The sequence below is a fragment of the Amblyomma maculatum genome, chromosome 1 (assembly GCF_055883805.1).
Source record: "Amblyomma maculatum isolate TAMU_Amacu chromosome 1, ASM5588380v1, whole genome shotgun sequence".
In the NCBI taxonomy this organism is placed as follows: Eukaryota; Metazoa; Arthropoda; class Arachnida; order Ixodida; family Ixodidae; genus Amblyomma; species Amblyomma maculatum.
In genome coordinates, this window is record NC_139344.1 from 284,680,563 (window position 1) to 284,700,224 (window position 19,662).

Genomic DNA, 19,662 nt, shown 5'->3' on the forward strand with positions numbered 1-19,662 from the left:
TCAGCTCTCCCACCGCACGTGGCGGACCTGCCTACTACTGCCACCGCGCTGGTCGTGTTGTGGGTCGCACCCACGTGTTCGGGCAGGCGGGGTCGCAACAACCGTGGTGCACTTCCATGACGTGCACCCCTGCCAGACGCCTTCGCGTACCCGACTTCGGTAACTCTCTTCATGCCGCACTCCAAGCGAGAGCCTGATTCTAACAAATTTTGGCTTGCCCCTAAACCCAACCCCGCCCGGAAGGACTGGGAGGCAGCCCTGCTCGGCTGCTCCGACATGGCAAGCCAGGAGGCCCTGGTCCACCGAGCCCGAGCAGCGGCGGTCGCCAATGGACTGCTGTAATGAGGAGCCACCTAGTGATTGCGAGAGGTTGCCCCGGCAACCTCAAGCTTCCACCCTGAAATAAAGTTTTCACACACACACACACACACACACACACACACACACACACACACACACACACACACACACACACACACACTGTTAGATTTTGGTTAGCGCCTGGGTATCGCACTGCTGCCGCCAGTTAGATTCGGGTCGCGGCCCCATCGGTAGCGTTGACCTAGCAGCTCCGTGGCTCGGGGGATGGCATCAGCGGTCCCAGCAAAGACGAGGCGTCTTCTAACAAAACAAACGTTTATTACAACATCATGAAGGAACGGGCAGAGAAGCTGACCCGGAGAGAATACTGGCACGCTGACACAGCTGGTGTCTGGCATCGTCATTGCGACTTCTTCCAAGTAGACTCTCTCGCAGCGGAGTCTGCCGCTGCTTTTGATACGCTTGTCAGTTCAGAAGGAAAGGGAGAAACTTCGTCTCTGAACAAGACGAGATGACTCAATCATCGGTGGCGCGACAGAATCTCCTCCACTTCCTGCAGACGGGCGAGGACGACGCTCTCTCTCTCGAGCGCCGGGCTTGGCCAGCGTTTGCACACGCACGCACACACACTAGGCACGTGTGACTTCGGCGTGCCGAGACGCGCCCGCGGGAGGAAGCGCTGGCGGCCGGCCGAACGGCGCTGAAATGGCCGAAACACTCGCTGCTTTGCCTGTTGCTGCGCTGTGGCCGCGTCGGCTGTCGCACTTGTCGGTGGCGAAACCAGACTGCCCCGCCGGGGGAGGGAGATCCCGAAGGGCAGGGGACTGCATCCGCTGTCTGGAGGGATTGGGATGTTGCTGCTAGCCTGGGTCGTCCGACTCTGCTTCTCTTGAGCCCAGTCAGCCAGAAGGCTTCCTTGGCAAACCCTGGTTCCCAAGGCACTCTACAACTTGTCTTCGGGAGAGTTTTCTGACAACCCACAACGTCACAGCCACGCTAAAAACTCAACCAGCAAGCGCGGCACAAACTTCACTAAGTTATGCCAGACTATTTCCCTCTTATGCCCTCATCTATAATAAAGGGTAGCTAAGCAGCACTTGGAACGCGTCCACAAATTTGAAAATCGCATTTTCAAAAAAAAAGAAGAAACATCACTTCAAACAAATATCCCGAGTGATTGGACCTTTAAGGCCCCTCAGCGGAGGCAATACACCACTTTGGCCCACGCTTTCCATAGACGGCACCTCCAGGCTGACCCACCTGGAGGAAATCGGCAGTCGACTTTTCCTATCCTCCCCTCCATCTTTCCTATCTTCTAGCCTAAAACTCTCCTGTCCTCTACTCTCTTCTTGGTTTTTCCTTACTTCCCGGTGGCGAGGGTTAACCTTGTGTGCAGTAACTACCCTGTGTTGCCCCATATTAGGTTATAGTTAAGATGTACAGCTAGCGTGGGCAGGGTGCTTGTTTCAAGCTCCTGTCCCGTCCTTTTGTTGGGCTTCATGGTGGGTGGCTGGCATCATAACCGAACAAAAATCGAATTACATGGCCTCTTCCTTTCCTGAAACTGATCGCCCTCCCACTAAGAGAGGGCGCACTGATGTGACAAGCAAGTTTTTCACGAAAATGTCAACAGCTTTCACCGCTTCCATGTTGGGCACTCTGAACACCCAGGAAAAACTGCCCGTCAGATCTCGCCATTCCTAGTGGCAAAGACGCTAGCAAGTGCCATAGGTCAGGGCTACAAAATCAAGAATATACCATATGGCGACCTCCTCCAAAAAATTCTGTATAACCATTAAAGTGCAAAGCTAAAAACCGTTCAATCAGCCCCCACAGGTCACTCAATACAGTTCGTGGAGTCGTTTCAGATAATGACCTCAAATACCTAACTGATGAGGAATTCCTAGAAAGACTCAGGGACCAAAATGTAACAAATGCATGTCTATCGAATCAAAATCAGGAGAGACAGTAACAAGATTCAAACTAAACACATCGTGCTGACATTTGCACTGAGCACCCTTCCTGACTCAGTTGAAGTAGGCTACCAAAACCTCAAACTCAGACTGTACATTCCCAACCCACGCCGCTGCTACAATTGCCAAAGATATGGCCACAGCTCCCAGAGCTGCCGAGGCCGCCTCACCTGTGCAAAATGTGCCTCCAAAGAACATGCCACTGACAACTGTCACACAGAAGTAAACATTTGCGTAAACTGTGAGGGCAATCATCCAGCCTACGCACGATCTTGCCCTAATGAAAAAAGGAAAAAGACATTGTTACCTTGAAAGTCACTAAGAAAATTACTTTCGGAGAGGCAAGAAAGCGGCTTTCGTTGGTGCAGAATCCAACTTACTCTGTGGTGACGCAACAGGGCGCAGCGTCACCGCAGACCTCGGCATCTTCCCAGGTCACGTCTAGTGACCCTGGCGCAGGGCCATCCGCGCCCCCTGTGAATGCAGCTGGCGCTGCTCCACATACCTCCAAAACAGACTTCGCGAGCCTCCAGGTCAGCGGGGCCAAAGGTCTCCCCTGCGAGGCATACTTCAGACATTTGCGTGTGTTGTCCATGGTCGTCCAGTGCATATCTGAAGATGCAATGGACACGACAACCCAGGTATAGTCCTGCACCCCGGCGGGATTCCCTGTATCGGAAAAAGGACAAAGCCCAAATTACCGCGCCAAAAACAACCTAATCTCCTACCTACTCATAAAATATGGCTTTTGTAATAAGCTGGAATTGCAGAGGACTACTTAATAACTTAGGTGACATAAAGAACTTATTAGCGACATACTCACCTGTGGCCTTGTGCTTACAGGAAACGAACCTGAGTCTCCAACCCAAAGCCATATCGCAGCACGTGAACACAGGCTCCAAACTCGGCTAGAAGCAGTAGCTGCCAATCTTCTTACATTCAAAACCTTCACAATTTGCAGTGTTTATATAGATCCATACCTCAAAATAACACTCCATGAGATTGAAGATCTTTTAAACCAATAATAATAATAATAATAAACTGCCAAATCTATATTTCTTAGTTGGAGATTTTAATGCCCACTCTCCGTTCCGGAGGAGTGAAAAAACTAACACGAGGGGCAAGATTTTAGAGAACTTTATTTTGTGCAATAGCATTAGCCTGCTTAACACTGGAAAACCTGCATATTGCTCCCCAAGCTCAGGAAAAATGAGCTCAATTGATTTATCTTTCAGTTCCGCTTCTATTTTTAGCGATTTTAAATGGGATGTCCTAGACAATCCACCTGGGTGAGATCACCTATCTATAACAATCACTTTAACGACACCACCATCAATCATTCCAAAAAATCCGCAACGTTGGAAGCTTCAACTTTTTACTACAAATGCTAGCTTAGAAAAACTGCATTTAGTAGATTTTAAAGTTGACGAATTAAATGAGAAATTTACCACTTGTGTCATAGCTGCCGCACGCCTTGCTATCCCTCAATCATCCGGAGTAGTGCGAAAAAAAAACCATAAAGTTTGGTGGATACAAGATTGTAGGGAGGCGAGGAAATAACAAAATAAGGCATGGGGCATATTTTGTAGGTACCCCACATAGGAGAATCTTATCATTTTTAAAAAAGCTAGAGCTAAAGCATGCTATGTACGTCGAAATGCTGAAAAAGCGTCATGGCAACGTTACATCTCCTCTATAAACAGTCGGGTAACACCCAAGGATATGTGGGTGCAAGTAAAAAAATTAAATTACAGGTGCTCTCCGTTTACAGACCCCCTTCTTACAGATCCAAATACCCAAATAAGTATTGAAGAGCAAGGAAACTTTTTAAGCGAGCATTCTTTAATGGTATCTAGTTTATCACTCTATACGGAATCATTTTTAAGGTATAGAAACAAAGTTGAGAGACAAAAACTACCTGCCACCGGAAATGTTCAAGAGACATACACCAGTCCTTTTACACTACAGGAAATAAATCTTGTCCTCTCTTCAAGTAAACAGACTGCGCCAGGCCCAGATTAAATACATTATCAAAGGCTAGCCCATCTTTCTCAGTCTGCAGTTGAGGCACTCCTGAAATTTTTCAATAAAATATCGGTGTTAAGAGAAATACCGATGGCATGGAAGAAAGCAATTATTCTTCCTTTATTGAAACTTGGAAAGTCACCTACCTCTCCAAGCAGTTGTAGACCCATAGCCCTGACGAGTTGTCTCGCAAGATCCTTTGAGAGTGTCCTAAATATTAGGCTCATGCATTGGAATCTCGCAAACTTCTTGATCCCCACCTATGTGGTTTAAAAAAAAATGCCCACGATTACGTTATTTCCTAATGCGAAATTTGAGCGCAGCTCATCAGCTGTTTCACCTTTTCGATAGATTGAAGCAAAGATTTCGAGCAAGACACGTATGTACAATTACAGACCTTTTTTAGTTTTTCACACGTATTCTAACAAGAAACACTCCACTAACAGCTCTTAGATGTCATGAAAGAAGCTTTGTGGTCGGAGAAAAGAAGAGAGCAATTGAGTTATCGGAAGGTTGCGGGAAGCAGCGCGCGGGCCCATAGGAACGTTGCGCGACGAACAGATATGATGCCGCTGACGCCGCTAGCGAGTGAAGCGAGTGAGAACGGGATGCACGCACCGTGATCCGCTGACAGCGAACCGGCGTTTCGGCAACCGGAGAGCACCCTCGCCGCGACGCAGGAAGAGGGGGAACCCCCTCCTCCTCTTTCTGCATAGCGGCGACGGTGTTCTACGCAGTCACGTTGGCTTGACTTGCTAGCGGTGGCAGCGGCATCAGTCCGTCGCTGCTAGCGCTGCCTCCAGCGACCCCCCCCCCCACACCCTCCCTTCCTTTCTTCGTGTTCTCCGGTTGCTGCGCGCGCTCCTGCCCCCATCGTACGCCCCTGAGTGTACCCCCCTCCTCTCTTCCTGCGAGGTTCCGGTTGCCGAAGCGCCGACTCGAACTGGGGGGATGAAAGGGGGGCGGAGCTGGTTACGAGGCCGACGCGGTCGACGACGATGACGCGAAACCCAGGAACGGGCGCCAAAGAGCTGCGCTCTAAAACAAGTTCGACGACTGACCATCTTGTACGCTTAAACAATACAGTCCGAGAAGCGTTTATACACACACAACGCTGCCTCGGAGTCTTTTTATTTAGAAAAAGCTTACGACACGACATGGAGATTAGGAATCCTGCGCGACCTGGGAGACCTTGGCATCCGCGGCAGAATGCTAAAATGCTTTAATGACTTTTTGTCCCACAGTTCATTTCAAGTACGTCTGGGTGCCACCCTATCATGAAATTTCACAGGTGAATGGTGTTCCACAGGGGTGCATCTTAAGTAGCACACTATTTGTAATAAAAATGAACTCTATAGCAAAAGTGATTTCAAAGTCCATGATGTAATTAGTGTATGTCGATGACTTGCAAATATCATGTACGTTTTCCAGTGTATCAACATGCAAGAGACAAATTCAATTAGCTGTAAATAAACTAGCCACATGAGCCGATAGAAATGGTTTCAAGTTCTCCACACAGAAGTCAGTAGCTGTTTTGTTTTCACTTAGATGAAGTCTGCACACGGATCCCAAAATCTATCTTAAAAATGCCGTTTTACCTGCAAGACATGATACAAATTTTTAGGCATTACCTTCGACAGAAAGCTGACTTTCCTCCCCCACATAAACACACTCAAAAATAAAGCCTCCCGATCTTTGAACATACTTAAAATCCTGTCACATAAACACTGGGGATCCGACAGGACATGTCTACTGCAGATTTATTGTTCTGTTGTTCGCTCGTGCTTAGACTAAGGTTGTATAGTGTATGGATCGGCAAGGCCCTCGTACCTGAAACGACTGGACCCAGTCGACAACTTGGGTTTGCGTCAATCAACTGGTGCCTAGAGGACGTCACCAATTAAAAGTCTTTACGTGGAAACAAATGAACCATCCCTTGCATACCGAAGAACCATGCTCAAATTTTCGTACATCCTAAAAATTCGTTCACTACCGAAACACCTTTGTTACACAACAGTTACAAAATGCCCATCTATGACACTGTTTAGTAATAAGCCCCAAGCAGTTTCTTCGTTTCGAAGAGAAGTGCAAGGAATCAAAGATACTCGATACCCTACCCGATGTTGCGCATTGTTCCCACCCACTGCCGCCTTGGTACAGTTTCCCTAATGTATGTGACTTAGCTCTTACGAAATTCCACAAAAACCGAACACCACACAAACACCTGTTACAAGAGGTTTTGACCCTCAGTGATAAATACAGAAATTCTAAATCATTTTACACTGATGGTTCTAAAACAGCATTTTATGTAGGCAGTGTCATAGTGGAAGACAAGAAAAAAATAGTAAGGTTAACTCAGTGTCCTTCCATTTTCACTGCCAAGTGCTATGCGATCTCCGTGGCAGTACAAAAAAACAATAAACGAGACTGAGAAGAAAAGTGTCATTGACACCGGTTTCCTAAGTGTACTCACAGCGCATCACCCTAGAAATTCATTTACACCATTTATCGGCGACATCATACAAAGCATAGCAAAAGCCACAGAACGAGGACAGAGCATAGTATTGTGCTGGGTTCCAAGTCATTGTGGAATTCAAGGCAATGAGGAAGCAGATGAATGTGCGGCACAAGCACAACATGAAAAAATTAGGAAAGTACGCATTCCCTGCAAGGACCGCTTAAAGTGAGTGCACTACAAGTTGAAAGAAAAATGGCAGTCAGAATGGAATAAAGAATTGAAAAATAAACTGCACTTAATAAAACCTGCCATAAGAGAATGGAAGTCATGCTCTCATCAAGAGAGTTTCATAGAAGTCATCTTATGTCGCCTGCACATCGAACACACACACCTTACACACAGCTTTATTCTTGCAAAACAGGAAAGGCCGATATGTGGACTGTGTGGAAAAACGATGACAATAATCCACGTTTTATGCTCATGCAAACAAACTGGACAAGATGCCAAAAAACACTTCCCACAATTCTTCAACGAACATATTCCTTTTCATCCTCGCCTACATTTAGGAAGTGAATCACTTGTCAATACATCACGTGTTGTTTCATTCCTAGAAGAAGCTAAGTTTTTAAATGAGTTATAGATTTTAGCCAGCTTTTTAGGCCCTTCACACACATAACACACTAAGTCAGTTCAGTTCAGTCGTGTCCGAATCTTCGTGACCCTATGAACCATATCACGCCACGCTTTCCAGTCTCTATCTTCCTAACATCACATAACCTCATCTGCAGCGCCTCGAGGATGCCATCTAACCATCGCGTTCGCTGCCTACCCCTTCTCCGGTGACCCTCAACCTTTCCCAACATCAAATCTTTCTCCAGCGACTCCTCTCTTCTCATCAGATGACCAAAGTAGCTGAGGTTTAACTTTATAATTTGACCCTCCCATGAGCAGTCAGGGTTTATGGTCGACAATATCGACTGATTTGATTTTCTGGCAGTCCAAGGAACTCTCAAGTGTCTCCGCCAGCACCACAATTCAAACGCGTCAATTCTTCGGCGGTCAGCCTTCTTCACAGTCCAACTCTCGCATTCATACATCACAACTAGAAGGACCACAGCACGAGTTATACGGATATTGGTCGGCAGCCTAATGTCTCTGCTCTTTACTAGGCGGTCAAGGCTAGCCAAGGCTCTCTTTCCCAAAAGCAGGCGTCTCCCAATTTCATGGCTGCAGTCTCCTTCCGGGGTAATCTTGGAGCCCAAGAAGAGAAAATCTGTCACAGCTTCCACTTCTTGTCCCTTGATGCTCCAGGACTTGATAGGGCAAGACGCCATGATCTTTGTCTTTTTAATGTTCAGTTTAAGACGAAACTCCTCACTCTCTTCTTGTACGCACATCAGAAGTCTCTTGAGTTCCACTTCACTTTCTGCCATTAAAGTGGTATCATCCGCATATCTAAGGTTGTTGATACGTTTCCCAGCAATCTTCACTCCAGCTGAAGACTCGTCCAGACCGGCCTTCCTCATGATGCACTCAGCATATAGGTTAAATAGGCAGTGCGACAGTATGCAGCCTTCTCTCACTCCTTTCTCAATCGGAAACCAATCAGTAAGAGCATGCCCAGTTCTGACTGTGGCCTCTTGCCCTTCATACAGGTTCCTGAGGAGACAGATGAGGTGACTTGGAACTCCCATCTCTTGGAGAGCTGGCCACAATCTGCTGTGATCTACACAGTCAAATGCTTTCGCAAAATCGATAAAGCAGAAGTAGATGGGTTTCTGGAACTCTCTTGCTTTTTCCATGATCCAGCGAAGGTTGGCAATCTGGTCTCTAGTTCCTCTGCCCTTGCGAAACGCAGCTTGCACGTCCGGAAGCTCCCGATCCACATACTGCTGCAGCCTATCCTAGAGGAATTTCAACATCACCTAGCTAGCATGCGAAATAAGCGCGATCGTGCGGTAGTTGGAACAATAACACACTAGAGGCCCTATGTCTAATCACACACATCACACTGTTCAATGGTGCCAGCTGCAATTTTCATTTTGTGCAAGGAGCAAAGCATAGCAACTTTGTATTTTCAAGTTCGCGCTGGTTTTTTTTTTGTATTAACCATCACCGATACTAACCCCATCCTTCGATGCAGTTCATTCTTGGCTCTTAGATAGAGAGCGCGGGTTTAGACTAAGGAGATTTAAGGTATGGCAACTCTCCCCCACGCTCTGACATTGTAGGGCACCGATAATTTCCGCCCAACATTTATCAACGGAACAATTGTGGACACTTAACTATTTACAGTCCTAGCACTGTGATTCTTTTAGATCCATGCTTCGCAGCAAATCTCGGTGTTATTGACTTCGAAGAATGAACAAAATACACTTAAATCCATCAATTGCTGGTCGCTCGCTGTCGTAAACAGGCAAGTGTCGAAATGCTACTGCAGACCTTCGTTTCTCTATAGATGCATTAAACAGCATCGCCTTAAATAACGGTACATTATATTTCGAGATACACGAGGCACTTTTCTGGTGGATACATTTTCTCATCACGAAGCGGTTTAATCATTACTGTTCCTCAAAAAGGGCAGTAGGTAAGTATTGCACGCGTTCAATGCGCTTAACGAGCGCACTATTCACAAATCCTACCGAATGTTAATATAGCAGGGAGATCGTTTTATTAGGCTGTGATATATTTACCCTCCACTAGCGATGCTTGAACACAGATTAATTTTATTTGCTAGAGAGTGCACACGTAATTCACAGTGCAGGGACACTCAACTTTGCAAGCGCCCCATAGCAAGAAAAAAAAAAGAGAAAGACTGAACTCACGAGAACCGTTTAAAACCTGCGCGTGGCAACGAAGTGGTTTCGATAATGCAGCGGTGGCGCGGCTCGTAGCCAAGTTGGCAGGCAGTTGAGAAGGCCAGGTTGCACCCTCGTCAATCAAAAAGGAAATTCTAAGTTCTTCAGAATATTAAACTTTTGATAACATCATTATGCACGAAATAGAAAGCTCACAATCCGCCGATGGGCGCAGCCACGGCACGACGAGCGGCGTACTCCGTCCTACTATACACTTGCTCATTTTGAAACCAGGCGGCACTGGGTGTCTGATTTTAAGCGCGCCCCCTGGGCAGCGCAGGTTCCCTATTGGGGCCTACACCAAGGAGGATATAAAAAAAGCTGCTGGAGTGGAAGTCTCCTATACCGGCCAATGGGCTGGGGTGAAGCCTGCGGCGGCCATCTTGTGGTGGGCAAGAAAAGGACTGCCAAGTGCTTGGGAGTGCTTTTCGCGGGCGTTCCCAGTGTGTTAAAAGTGCTTAAAGGGCCACTGTCCAGGGAAGGACCTTTTAAGCAAAGGAGCCCAGTATTTCGATCAGGTACCGGAGATAGTCTGTGCAAAATGCTACAGTGACACGCACACCGCAAAGCAACGAAACTACAAATCAAAGCTCTCTCATGCTCTCCTTCGGGAAGCCAGCTTCCCCATTTCCTGCGCTGGCCCGTCGAGCCACAGTTATGACGTACTTCCCGAGAACGACGTCCATTGGCCCGCCTCGCTCACTGACGGGAGAAGGATGGGTGTCTACCGCTCGCTGCGCGCTTTTCCCTCGCCAGGGCCAAACTGAATCCAGCGGCGCGCGCTCCCTCGCCCGACTTTTTTTTTTCGCGCACGCGGAGTGCCACGCCCCACCTCCCGCCAAACGCAGAGGAGGAAGGGGAATTTGTCTTGCGGAGGCTAGACGACATCGGGCAGGAGAGTGAAAAATCTTTGTGAGGGAACGAAAGGAGAGAAGCATAACAGAATCGGGTGACTGCGGTGGCTGTAACTGCGTTATTAGTTACTCTTTTCAAAAACATTTTGCGGCCTTGTGCTCTAGGGGCGAAGTCTCACAGTCACCGGGGAAGAAAATATTTTCGACCGGAGGGCGGACAGCGGGCCTTTAAAGGATTTTTAAGCTCCAATGCAATATTGTGGGCTACCAGTCGAGCAAGTCTTAATTAAACACAGTGAATTAATTAACTGCTAATGAGCTTCAGATTTTACACATCATCGAGTCATATGTCGTTAGATAGCATATGTCGAGTATAAGTGCACTGGCTTGATTTAATTCCTAATTATGCTAATTAAATAATAGTCCATAAATGTTAAAATACACTCATTGGCTACAATTCATATATCGTTGGATAGCTTATGCGGAGTAGAAGTGCTCTAAAATAACTGCACGTCAAATAATTACCGCTAATTAGTCAATTGTGATTAAACCTAAATTGAATACTGCCCTTTCAAGTCATATATCGTGGCGTAGCTTATATTGAGTAGTTGTACTAAACTAATGTCATTGCAATTATCAGTAAGTAATTAGCGCAATTAGCGGTAAATAGTTATAACGAACAGCTAGTCTAGTGCTGTTGGACTAGGCATAACCTATCCAATGATATACGACTTGTAGCTATAGCATGTATTTTAATGTTTATTCACAATTATGCAATTATCAGTAATTTATTAATTAGCGCAATTAGCGGTAAATAATTAAAATGTGCAGCTAGTCTAGTGCTGTCGGACTTGGCATAAGCTATCCAACGATATACGACCTGTAGCTATAGCATGTATTTCAATATTTATGCACAATTATGTAACAAGCAGTAATTAATTTGCGCAATTAGCGGTAAATAATTAAGACGTGCATCTAGTATAGTGCTGTTGGACTTGGCATAAGCTATTCAACAATGTATGACTTGTAGCTATAGCATGTATTTAATTATTTATTTACTATTATGTAATAAGCAGTAATTAATTAGCTCAATTAACGGTAAATAATTAAAACGTGCATCTAGTCTAGTACTGTTGAACTTGGCATAAGCTATCCAACGATATACGACATGTAGCTACAGCATGTATTTTAATATTTATGCATAATTATGCAATTAGCAATAATTAATTAGCGCAGATAGCGGTAAATAACTAAAACGTGCATATAATCCAGTGCTGTTTGACTTGGCATAAGCTATTCAATGATGTACGACTTGTAGCTATAGCATGTATTATAATATTTATTCACAATTATGCAATTACAAGTAATTAGAGCAATTAGCGGTAAGTAATTAAAACGTGCAGCTAATCCAGTGCTGTTGGACTTGGCATAAGCTACCCAACGATGTACAACTTGTAGATATATCAGGTATTTTAATATTTCTTCACAATTTTGCAATTAGCTGTAATTAATTAGCGCAAAACGCTCCTAATATGCTCAGGAACCATTCATGACGCCATACACCAACATTAATCCAAGCGGCGTTGCCATGCAGTAAAGAAATATCCGTAACGGGCCGCGCGCTTGACTGCGGCTACTGCCGTGAATGTGGCCGCCTGTATGTTCCCCCCCCCCTCCCAACATGGCGGCACGTTGGCGTCACTTTTTGGCATGGAGGAAGGAAAAACTAGGAGGGAGCGCGCGGCAATATCCGTCCAGCCTAGTCATAAAATATAAAAGGGAGCGAGTCGGCCCCGACGTGTTAGAGCACGTGGTAGCGTGCGGTAATATCTACTACCACGCGCATGCGCGAATCGGCGCCGCGCGGGCAGCGCGGGGTCCGCCGCGCGCGCAGCACCCAGCATTCCACACAGCAGACAGACGCGCGCACTAAAACGCACAGACATCAAAACGTTAGGTCTGTTCGATTCAGCTGCACTCTTTGCACCAGTTCCGTAAAGTTCTGCGGCGGTGCCGCTAGCGTTCAGCACCAGTTCCAGCAGTTCAGGTGCAACATCGGCACCAGCTACTCACAAACGAATGGTTGAGTGCAGGCCGGGCCGTCTGCTAGCCTTGGCGTCGCCAACAAGCTGCAGCCGGCTGTGTGCAACATCGCGTCAGCGGACGCCAACGTTCCGGCTAACTTAATGAATTTTCAAATAGCACATGACAACGAAGTTTTGACATTATTCAGCCGCGATGCTTTTGGCCTGTGCTTTGTAATAAACGGCACTTGTCAACGAGAACACGATCGAGTTCGCCAAGGTATCGGCTACGCATACTCAAGAAGTAGACACACGTATGCGGTGTGATGCATGCTGATATATATTTCAATCATGATCATATGCGCTTCGAACGCCGGCTGCTGCAAAAGGCGCATATATATGCATTTGCACAAGACGTACTTAATGCGACGTGGTATACTTGAAAATCTTCATGTTTCTTTATTCCTTCATGAATATGCGATGTATATATGTACAAAAGCCGACCGCATATGTGGTCGGCTATCTGTGAATTATATTGCCACTCACATCAACCGGCGCCAAAATGCTAAATAAGATCCATTTTCAAACAGCACATCGCAATGAAGCGAACCAGCCTCATCGATGTATGTGTATGCGCACCATGCGGCAGCTGGCATGAACGCAAATAACAAACTTCGATCATGATTGAAGTCAGCATGAACTATAACGCATGCACGTGCTTACTTGGTAGACATGGTTTGAAGTACGTGTCGTCGTTTCTTTGGCAAACACGGGTACCGTTCTCGTTGACGAGTGGAATAAGGGTCGCTTCACTATTTATCACAACACGCAAGCCATCGTCGAGCAAGCTGTCGTCTGCTTTCATGCGGCGACTACAGCTGCACCATTTCGGCACTGACCGCTGAGGAGGTACAGTTTTGCTGAACTTTTCGTGAACTCGACCTGCACGACGTCTGCACTTTTTGAAAAGAACGGCGTGGTGCAGAGGGCGCCATCTTGCATCGCTGAAACGAATGGTGAAGTGCAGCACCACGTGAACCAGTTCACGTAGTGCAGGTGAAACGAACGGACCTATAGGGTCTAACTAAGAGAGCGAATAAACGGGGGAGAGAGCGGCTTCATCGGCACTTGGCTTACTAAGGTTGGCCGCGTGACGTCATGCTCCCTCCTAGTTTTTCCTTCCTCCATGCTTTTTGGACGTTACCTCCACTCCAGAAGTTTTTATATATCCTCCTTGGCCTACACTAAACATGCTTGGCGCATGATGGCGTTAGTATCCTATGTGCCATAATACTTTCTAGTTACACAGGGCACCTATGATGTCGTATGTTGGTACAGAGCAGCCATAAACATTCTAGAATATATTTCGAAAGTATGAAATGTCATTTCAAAGGCGCAGATTTTTAATACGAAAGCATTACTTCGCTATGTTCACAGATTTCTGTCCGCAGAACGTGTCCGCAAACTCATGTCCGCAGCATTTGTGAGTAATTGAGAAGTGGTAGAGGTTAATGAGTGGTGTCAGTCGATAGAGGGTGACGTAATGTTGTGTCTAAGAAAATAATTAGGGCGAATAAGTCAATTAGGTAATTAATTAGAGGCAAAACACGCAAAATCGTGTCCACAGCAGTTGAGTAATTGAGAAGTGGTAGAGGTTAATGAGTGGTGTCAATCGATAGAGGGTGTACGTAATGTAGTGTCCGAAAAAATATTTAGGCCAATAAGTTAATTAAGTAATTAATTAGAGGCAAAACACACAAAATCGTGTCCGCAGCAGTGTGAGTAATCCACCTTTTGCGCGAATCTTCTGCGCGTGCGCGAAGTCCTAGCGGCGACTGGTAGAAACACATTGGACGGCGTCGACGACGTTTCTCGTCGCCGCCAGCGCACAGGGACTGGCGGCACGGCGACCGTCACAGGTTTAGCAAAGCGATGCCAACCCCATCTGCCACGTACGGTTGCCACTATCGAGGCGTGCCGAGATTCAAGACGCGGTTTTTCAGGTTCCCTTCGGCGAGCCGCGACCAACAACGACGTGAAGCTTTATTTAGGGCTGCCAAGCGTCAGGATGTGAATGGGCAACCTTAGCAACCGACTGCGTACTCTCGACTGTGCGAAAAACACTTCGTTACAGGTGTGTATGCATCTAAAAGAAATGTGCATGATGAAAAGTACCTACTGGAGTTAGCACCAAGCCTGTAACCCACCAGTAATAGCCTTAATGAGGATTTGTTCGGTGCGTGTATGGTTTATGTGCGGCGGGGCCTGATCGCGATGTATTTTGTCGTTTGTTTTCTTTATGTGCGAAGGGGCCGAGTAGCGCAGATATCACAGGCAACTATGTGCGCTAGACCGTAATATTTAGCATGTTTTATCGCGACTGCCGCCTGACCAACAAGAAAAAAGAAATACGGTGTTTGTTGTGATGCACTGCCGTTCGCGAGCCGAGTGGTTTAGGTGGTCATGAGGCTCGCGAACGGCGGTGCATCACAAGACACCCCGCGCATATGCGCCGCTCGTAATACCCTCTTTACACGGGCAGAGTTAACCACGGTTAGCGTAACTGCGGTTACGCGAAACCGTGGTTAGCCCATTTAAACGGCAGACTAAACCACAGTTACACCCCTAACCGTGGTTATCGCAAACCGAGTTTGGCGACCTCGGTCTGCGTCGTTAACAGAGGTTATGGCGGCATCTGTTGACGGAGGCTGCTCGTCGACACCCGAGTGCGCGAAACGTACGAGCGTGTCTGCTTCAGCAGTGTACTCGTTTGCCCGTATTGAATAGCCGGTGTCTACTGTGCCACCCGGCGCCTTCAGTTACGGCCTACAGCCAAGCGTCTGCGTACTGAATCACCGTCCTGGGTCTGCAGTATCGTTTGTGCGGCTTGGTGCTTAGCGCGGAGCGTCAAAAAATGTGCGGTTTTAGCGTTATAATGAAAGTGCACAAGTTCACAACGCTAGCAGTGCGGGATGCTGCGAATAGGCTGAAGTACGTTACACTTACTGCGGCGGTGAAGCGAGCGAGCGCGGCGAACTACGGCGGGGTGCGCAACCCCGCAGTCGTCGATAGGCCTAAATTATTCCTCTTCGAAGCCTCGGCGATTGGCGCTTTGGAACTGATCAACGCTGTCGAAATGGTGTACTCATGAAACTTCCTTATTGTGAATCGTATTCTGCCGATGTAAAATAACGATATGATAAACTTTGACGATGCATTAATTGCAGAGCTAGTATAAGCAATGCACCGCAATGCACCGGCGGCAGCTGTCTTGAGCAGAAACTTAATAGTATCGCGGTTATCGGTCTTGCCAGCAAGTTGCCGCTGGTCAGTGATCCTCAAGAGTGATTCAATCCTGATATTCGGCTCAGTATTCCAGATGCCAATAAATTTAGCACGCTTTGTTTCTGACGTCGGCGCTAGCGAGCCGCCGTGTCGTTCGCGTACGGTCTGCGAGAGGAGGAACCAACGCGGCAGTGTTTACGGTGGTCGATGAGGTGCTGCCATCGTGCGGGGCTTCACCGCGTTGCTGACGCCTTGTCGGACGGCACTCCGGAAACTACGTTATAAATAAGATATCTGTAAATGCTGCTGTCACGTGGTGGTGACCAGGTCGATGACACAAATGAAGGGTCGATGATTGCACTAAGAAACTCTTTATTGGGCTGACTTGCGCCCGCAAAAGAACTAAGCAACTCGGCGGCGGCGATAGCAGCAAACGTGCTCGTCGGTCGTCGAACAAAGGATGATCGTCACACTCGTCAACGCTCAATTTAAAGGCTGCACAGAACAATCAAGATAACGTCGCAAACAGCTACCAGCACGGGCTGGAACATTGTGGAAAGACACCCGAGTGGCCGGAACCTTCGAGACAGATCTCGGTGCATCTTGCGCTACAACAAAACTGATAAAGGTTGTAGGGCCCGTGCGCTCCGCGCATTCGAAGGCCGCGCCACTATCCCAATGCTCCCTGCGCGGTACCTGTTTCCCTCTCCCCGCTCGTTCGGGGATAACCGGTCCCGCGCGAGGGGGCTATAAAAGAAGGCACGCGCCGCCGTCTCGCCCTCTCTTGGTCCCTGGCTCCTCGTTCCTGCTTCGCTCCTGGTGCTCTCCGCGGAAACGATCCGCAGCCACCCGGACGACGACCTAGCACCGACTTCGACGATCCCTGTGAGATTAAAGATGTTTGTCATACGGCCCACTGTGTGTTTGTCGTGCGCATCCCTCGGGCAGAGAAATCGCCCACACGGTGCGACTCGCGACATCGAGCATTAACAAACAAAGATTACGGAACTGATACGCGGTCCAGAATCAGAGTGATAAGCCTGTATGCCGGCGGCTGTTAAAAAACAACAAATACTGTTTTGAAGGTTTCGCTGCATTACTCCCCCCTTAAAAAAACATCGCCTCGATGTTCCAAAACAAAGAAACTTAGACATAAACACTGCAAAGTTTAAACACAACAGATTCTTTAACGCGCGTAATATGGCTTCAGTCGTACAACATTTACAATTTCTGGGCGTGAGCGTCGCCGTTGTGATGCTGACGTTTCGTCGGGAATTTCATAATCCAGTGGTCCGACGCGGCGAAGGATTTTGTATGGCTCAAAGTATCGACGCAACAACTTTTCACTTAATCCGCGACGGCGAATTGGTGTCCAAACCCACACTTGGTCTCCTGGATTGTACTCTGCGTGGCGTCGTCGTAAATTGTATCGTCGGCTGTCGGTGCGCTGTTGGTTTTTAATACGCAGCCGTGCGAGTCGTCGGGCTTCCTCTGCACGCTGCAGGTAGGCGGCGAAGTCAAGGTTGTCTTCGCTGGTTACGTGCGGCAGCATTGCGTCGAGCGTCGTCGTGAGCTCCCTAGCCGTACACAAGCTTAAATGCGGTCGGTCTGGTCGTCTCCTGGACTGCCGTGTTATACGCGAAGATCACGTACGGCAAGATGGCGTCCCAGGTCTTGTGTTCAGCGTCGACGTACATAGCGATCATGTCCGCGATCGTTTTGTTCAGGCGCTCCGTAAGGCCATTGGTCTGGAGATGGTACGCAGTTGTTCGTCGATGGCTTGTGTGACTGTATTCCAGGATGGATTGCGTCAACTCTGCCGTAAACGCCGTTCCCCTGTCCGTGATGAGCACTTCTGGGGCGCCGTGTCGCAAAAGAATTTGTTCGACAAAAAATTTGGAGACTTCTGCCGCGGTACCATTTGGTAGTGCTCTTGCTTCAGCGTAACGGGTAGGTAGTCAGTGGCCACGATGATCCACTTGTTACCCATAGACGAAGATGGAAAGAGGCCGAGGAGATCCATCCCAATTTGTTGAAAGGGCAGGATTGGGGGCGGAATCGGGTTTAGTAGTCCTGCTGGTCTGATCGGCGGAGTCTTGCGTCGTTGGCACTCACGACACGTCTTCACGTAGTGGGCAACTTCGGCAGGCAGTCGCGGCCAGTAATACTTCTCCTTGATTCGACACAACGTGCGCGAAAATCCGAGGTGGCCTGCTGTGGGCTCATCGTGCAACGCCTGCAGAATTTCTTGCCGGAGGGTTTTAGGCACTACGAGAAGCTGCGCGGTCTTGTTGTCTTGTTGGGTGCGAAGTTCTTCTTCACGAGGAGGCCATTGCTTAACGTGAAGGATGATAAATGTCGCCTGAACACACCAGGAGGGGAAGCGGTCTTTCCTTCCAAGTAATCGGATAGCGCTTTCAGCTCAGGGTCTGATCGCTGTTGTTCTGCGAAACTGCTGGCGCTTACCGGTCCCAGAAAGGCGTCGTCATCGTCCTTCGGGGGAGCATTGACGGGAGCGCGGGATTAGCAGTCTGCGTCGGAATGCTTCCGGCCCGACTTATATACTACGGTCATGAGAAATTCTTGAAGTCGTAGGATCCATCTGGCAAGGCGGCCGGAAGGATCTTTCAAATTAGCCAGCCAGCAGAGCGCGTGATGGTCGCTTACCACCTTGAATGGTCGGCCGTATAGGTATGGACGAAACTTAGAAGTGGCTCAGATGATTGCAAGGCACTCCTCGGTCGTCGAGTAATTGACTTCGGCTTTTGTGAGGGACCTGCTAGCGTAGGCGATTACTTTCTCCTGTCCGGCACTCTTCTGGACGAGAACGGCTCCTAGGCCCACACTGCTCGCGTCGGTGTGAATTTCGGTCTCGGCGTTTTCATCAAAGTGGCCAAATACAGGAGGGCATTGCAGGCGGCGCTTAAGTTCGTTGAAGGCTTCTCCTTGCGGCGCTTCCCATTTAAAAGGTACGTTAGCCTTTGTAAGCTGCGTCAACGGTTCGGCGATCCGCGAAAAGTTTCGGACAAATCGTCGATAATAAGCGCACAGCCCAAGGAATCGGCGCACAGCTTTCTTGTCGGCAGGCGGTGGGAATTGTGCGATTGCAGCTGTTTTCTCCAGGTCTGGGCGAATACCGTCCTTGCTAACGATGTGAAGCACGGAAGCAGGAAGGTAACTACGAGGGCTTGGGAGGTCGCGTCGGCTTGGGAGGTCGCGTCGGGGTGCAGGACGACATAATGCAGCTGCATAGTCCATCGCTGCTGATTCATGCTCTGGAGCCGTCGGAGTCGTCGCTTTAGGGACGCCCAGCGCCTGCTGAACTTCTTCACGGACGACGTCCGCGAGCGTCGCCACCTGGGGTTGTTGCGATGATGGCAGCATTCGGCGGAGCTCCTCTCGCACGATCTCCCGGATGAGGTCGCGAAGGTTCTCTCCGCTTGCAGATGCGCTGAGGTAGTGGCATGAGTAGTCTGGTTGAAGTGGTCGCTCGTAGTGGCGCATCCGAATGTCCAACGTCTTCTCGATGGTCGATGCTTCACTTTCAAATTCTTCCACAGTTCTCGGCGGGTTCTGGACAAGCCCCGCAAAAAGCGACTCTTTAACGCCTCGCATTAGGAATTTCACTCTGTCACCTTCGGTCATGTTAGGGTCAGCGCGGCGAAACAGGCGTTTCATCTCCTCTACGTAGGCCAGGACGGGCTCGTTTGGTACTTGAATTCTTGATTGGAGGAGGACCTGAGCTCATTCTTTTCGGACAGAACTTGTAAAGGCCATCAAGAACTGTGCTTTGAATATCTCCCAATCCTTGAAAGAAGTCTCGCGATTTTCAAACCAAACTCGGGCATGCCCTTGAAGAACAAA

At 48.3% G+C, this 19,662-nt stretch overlaps 1 protein-coding gene across 5 annotated transcripts in view; it reads right to left on the minus strand.

Annotated features, from left to right (window-relative positions):
* Positions 1-650: 650 nt before the first annotated feature.
* The window catches only part of LOC146206720 (uncharacterized), a 30,473-nt gene continuing 11,461 nt past the window's right edge, over positions 651-19,662 (minus strand). For 2 of the 5 annotated variants that reach the window (XM_084591526.1, XM_084591524.1), the window contains exons 2-5: positions 4,466-4,579; positions 2,675-2,850; positions 2,465-2,571; positions 651-1,158 (exon numbers count right to left, since the gene is read on the minus strand). In XM_084591526.1, the coding sequence (XP_084447652.1) occupies positions 842-1,158; positions 2,465-2,571; positions 2,675-2,850; positions 4,466-4,546 (681 nt within the window). In that variant the 5' untranslated portion in view covers positions 4,547-4,579 and the 3' untranslated portion in view covers positions 651-841. Of the gene's footprint in view, positions 1,291-2,464; positions 2,572-2,674; positions 2,964-4,465; positions 4,580-9,602; positions 9,777-19,662 lie in introns of those variants that run through there. The other 3 variants (XM_084591525.1, XM_084591527.1, XM_084591528.1) reach the window with 3 other exon arrangements.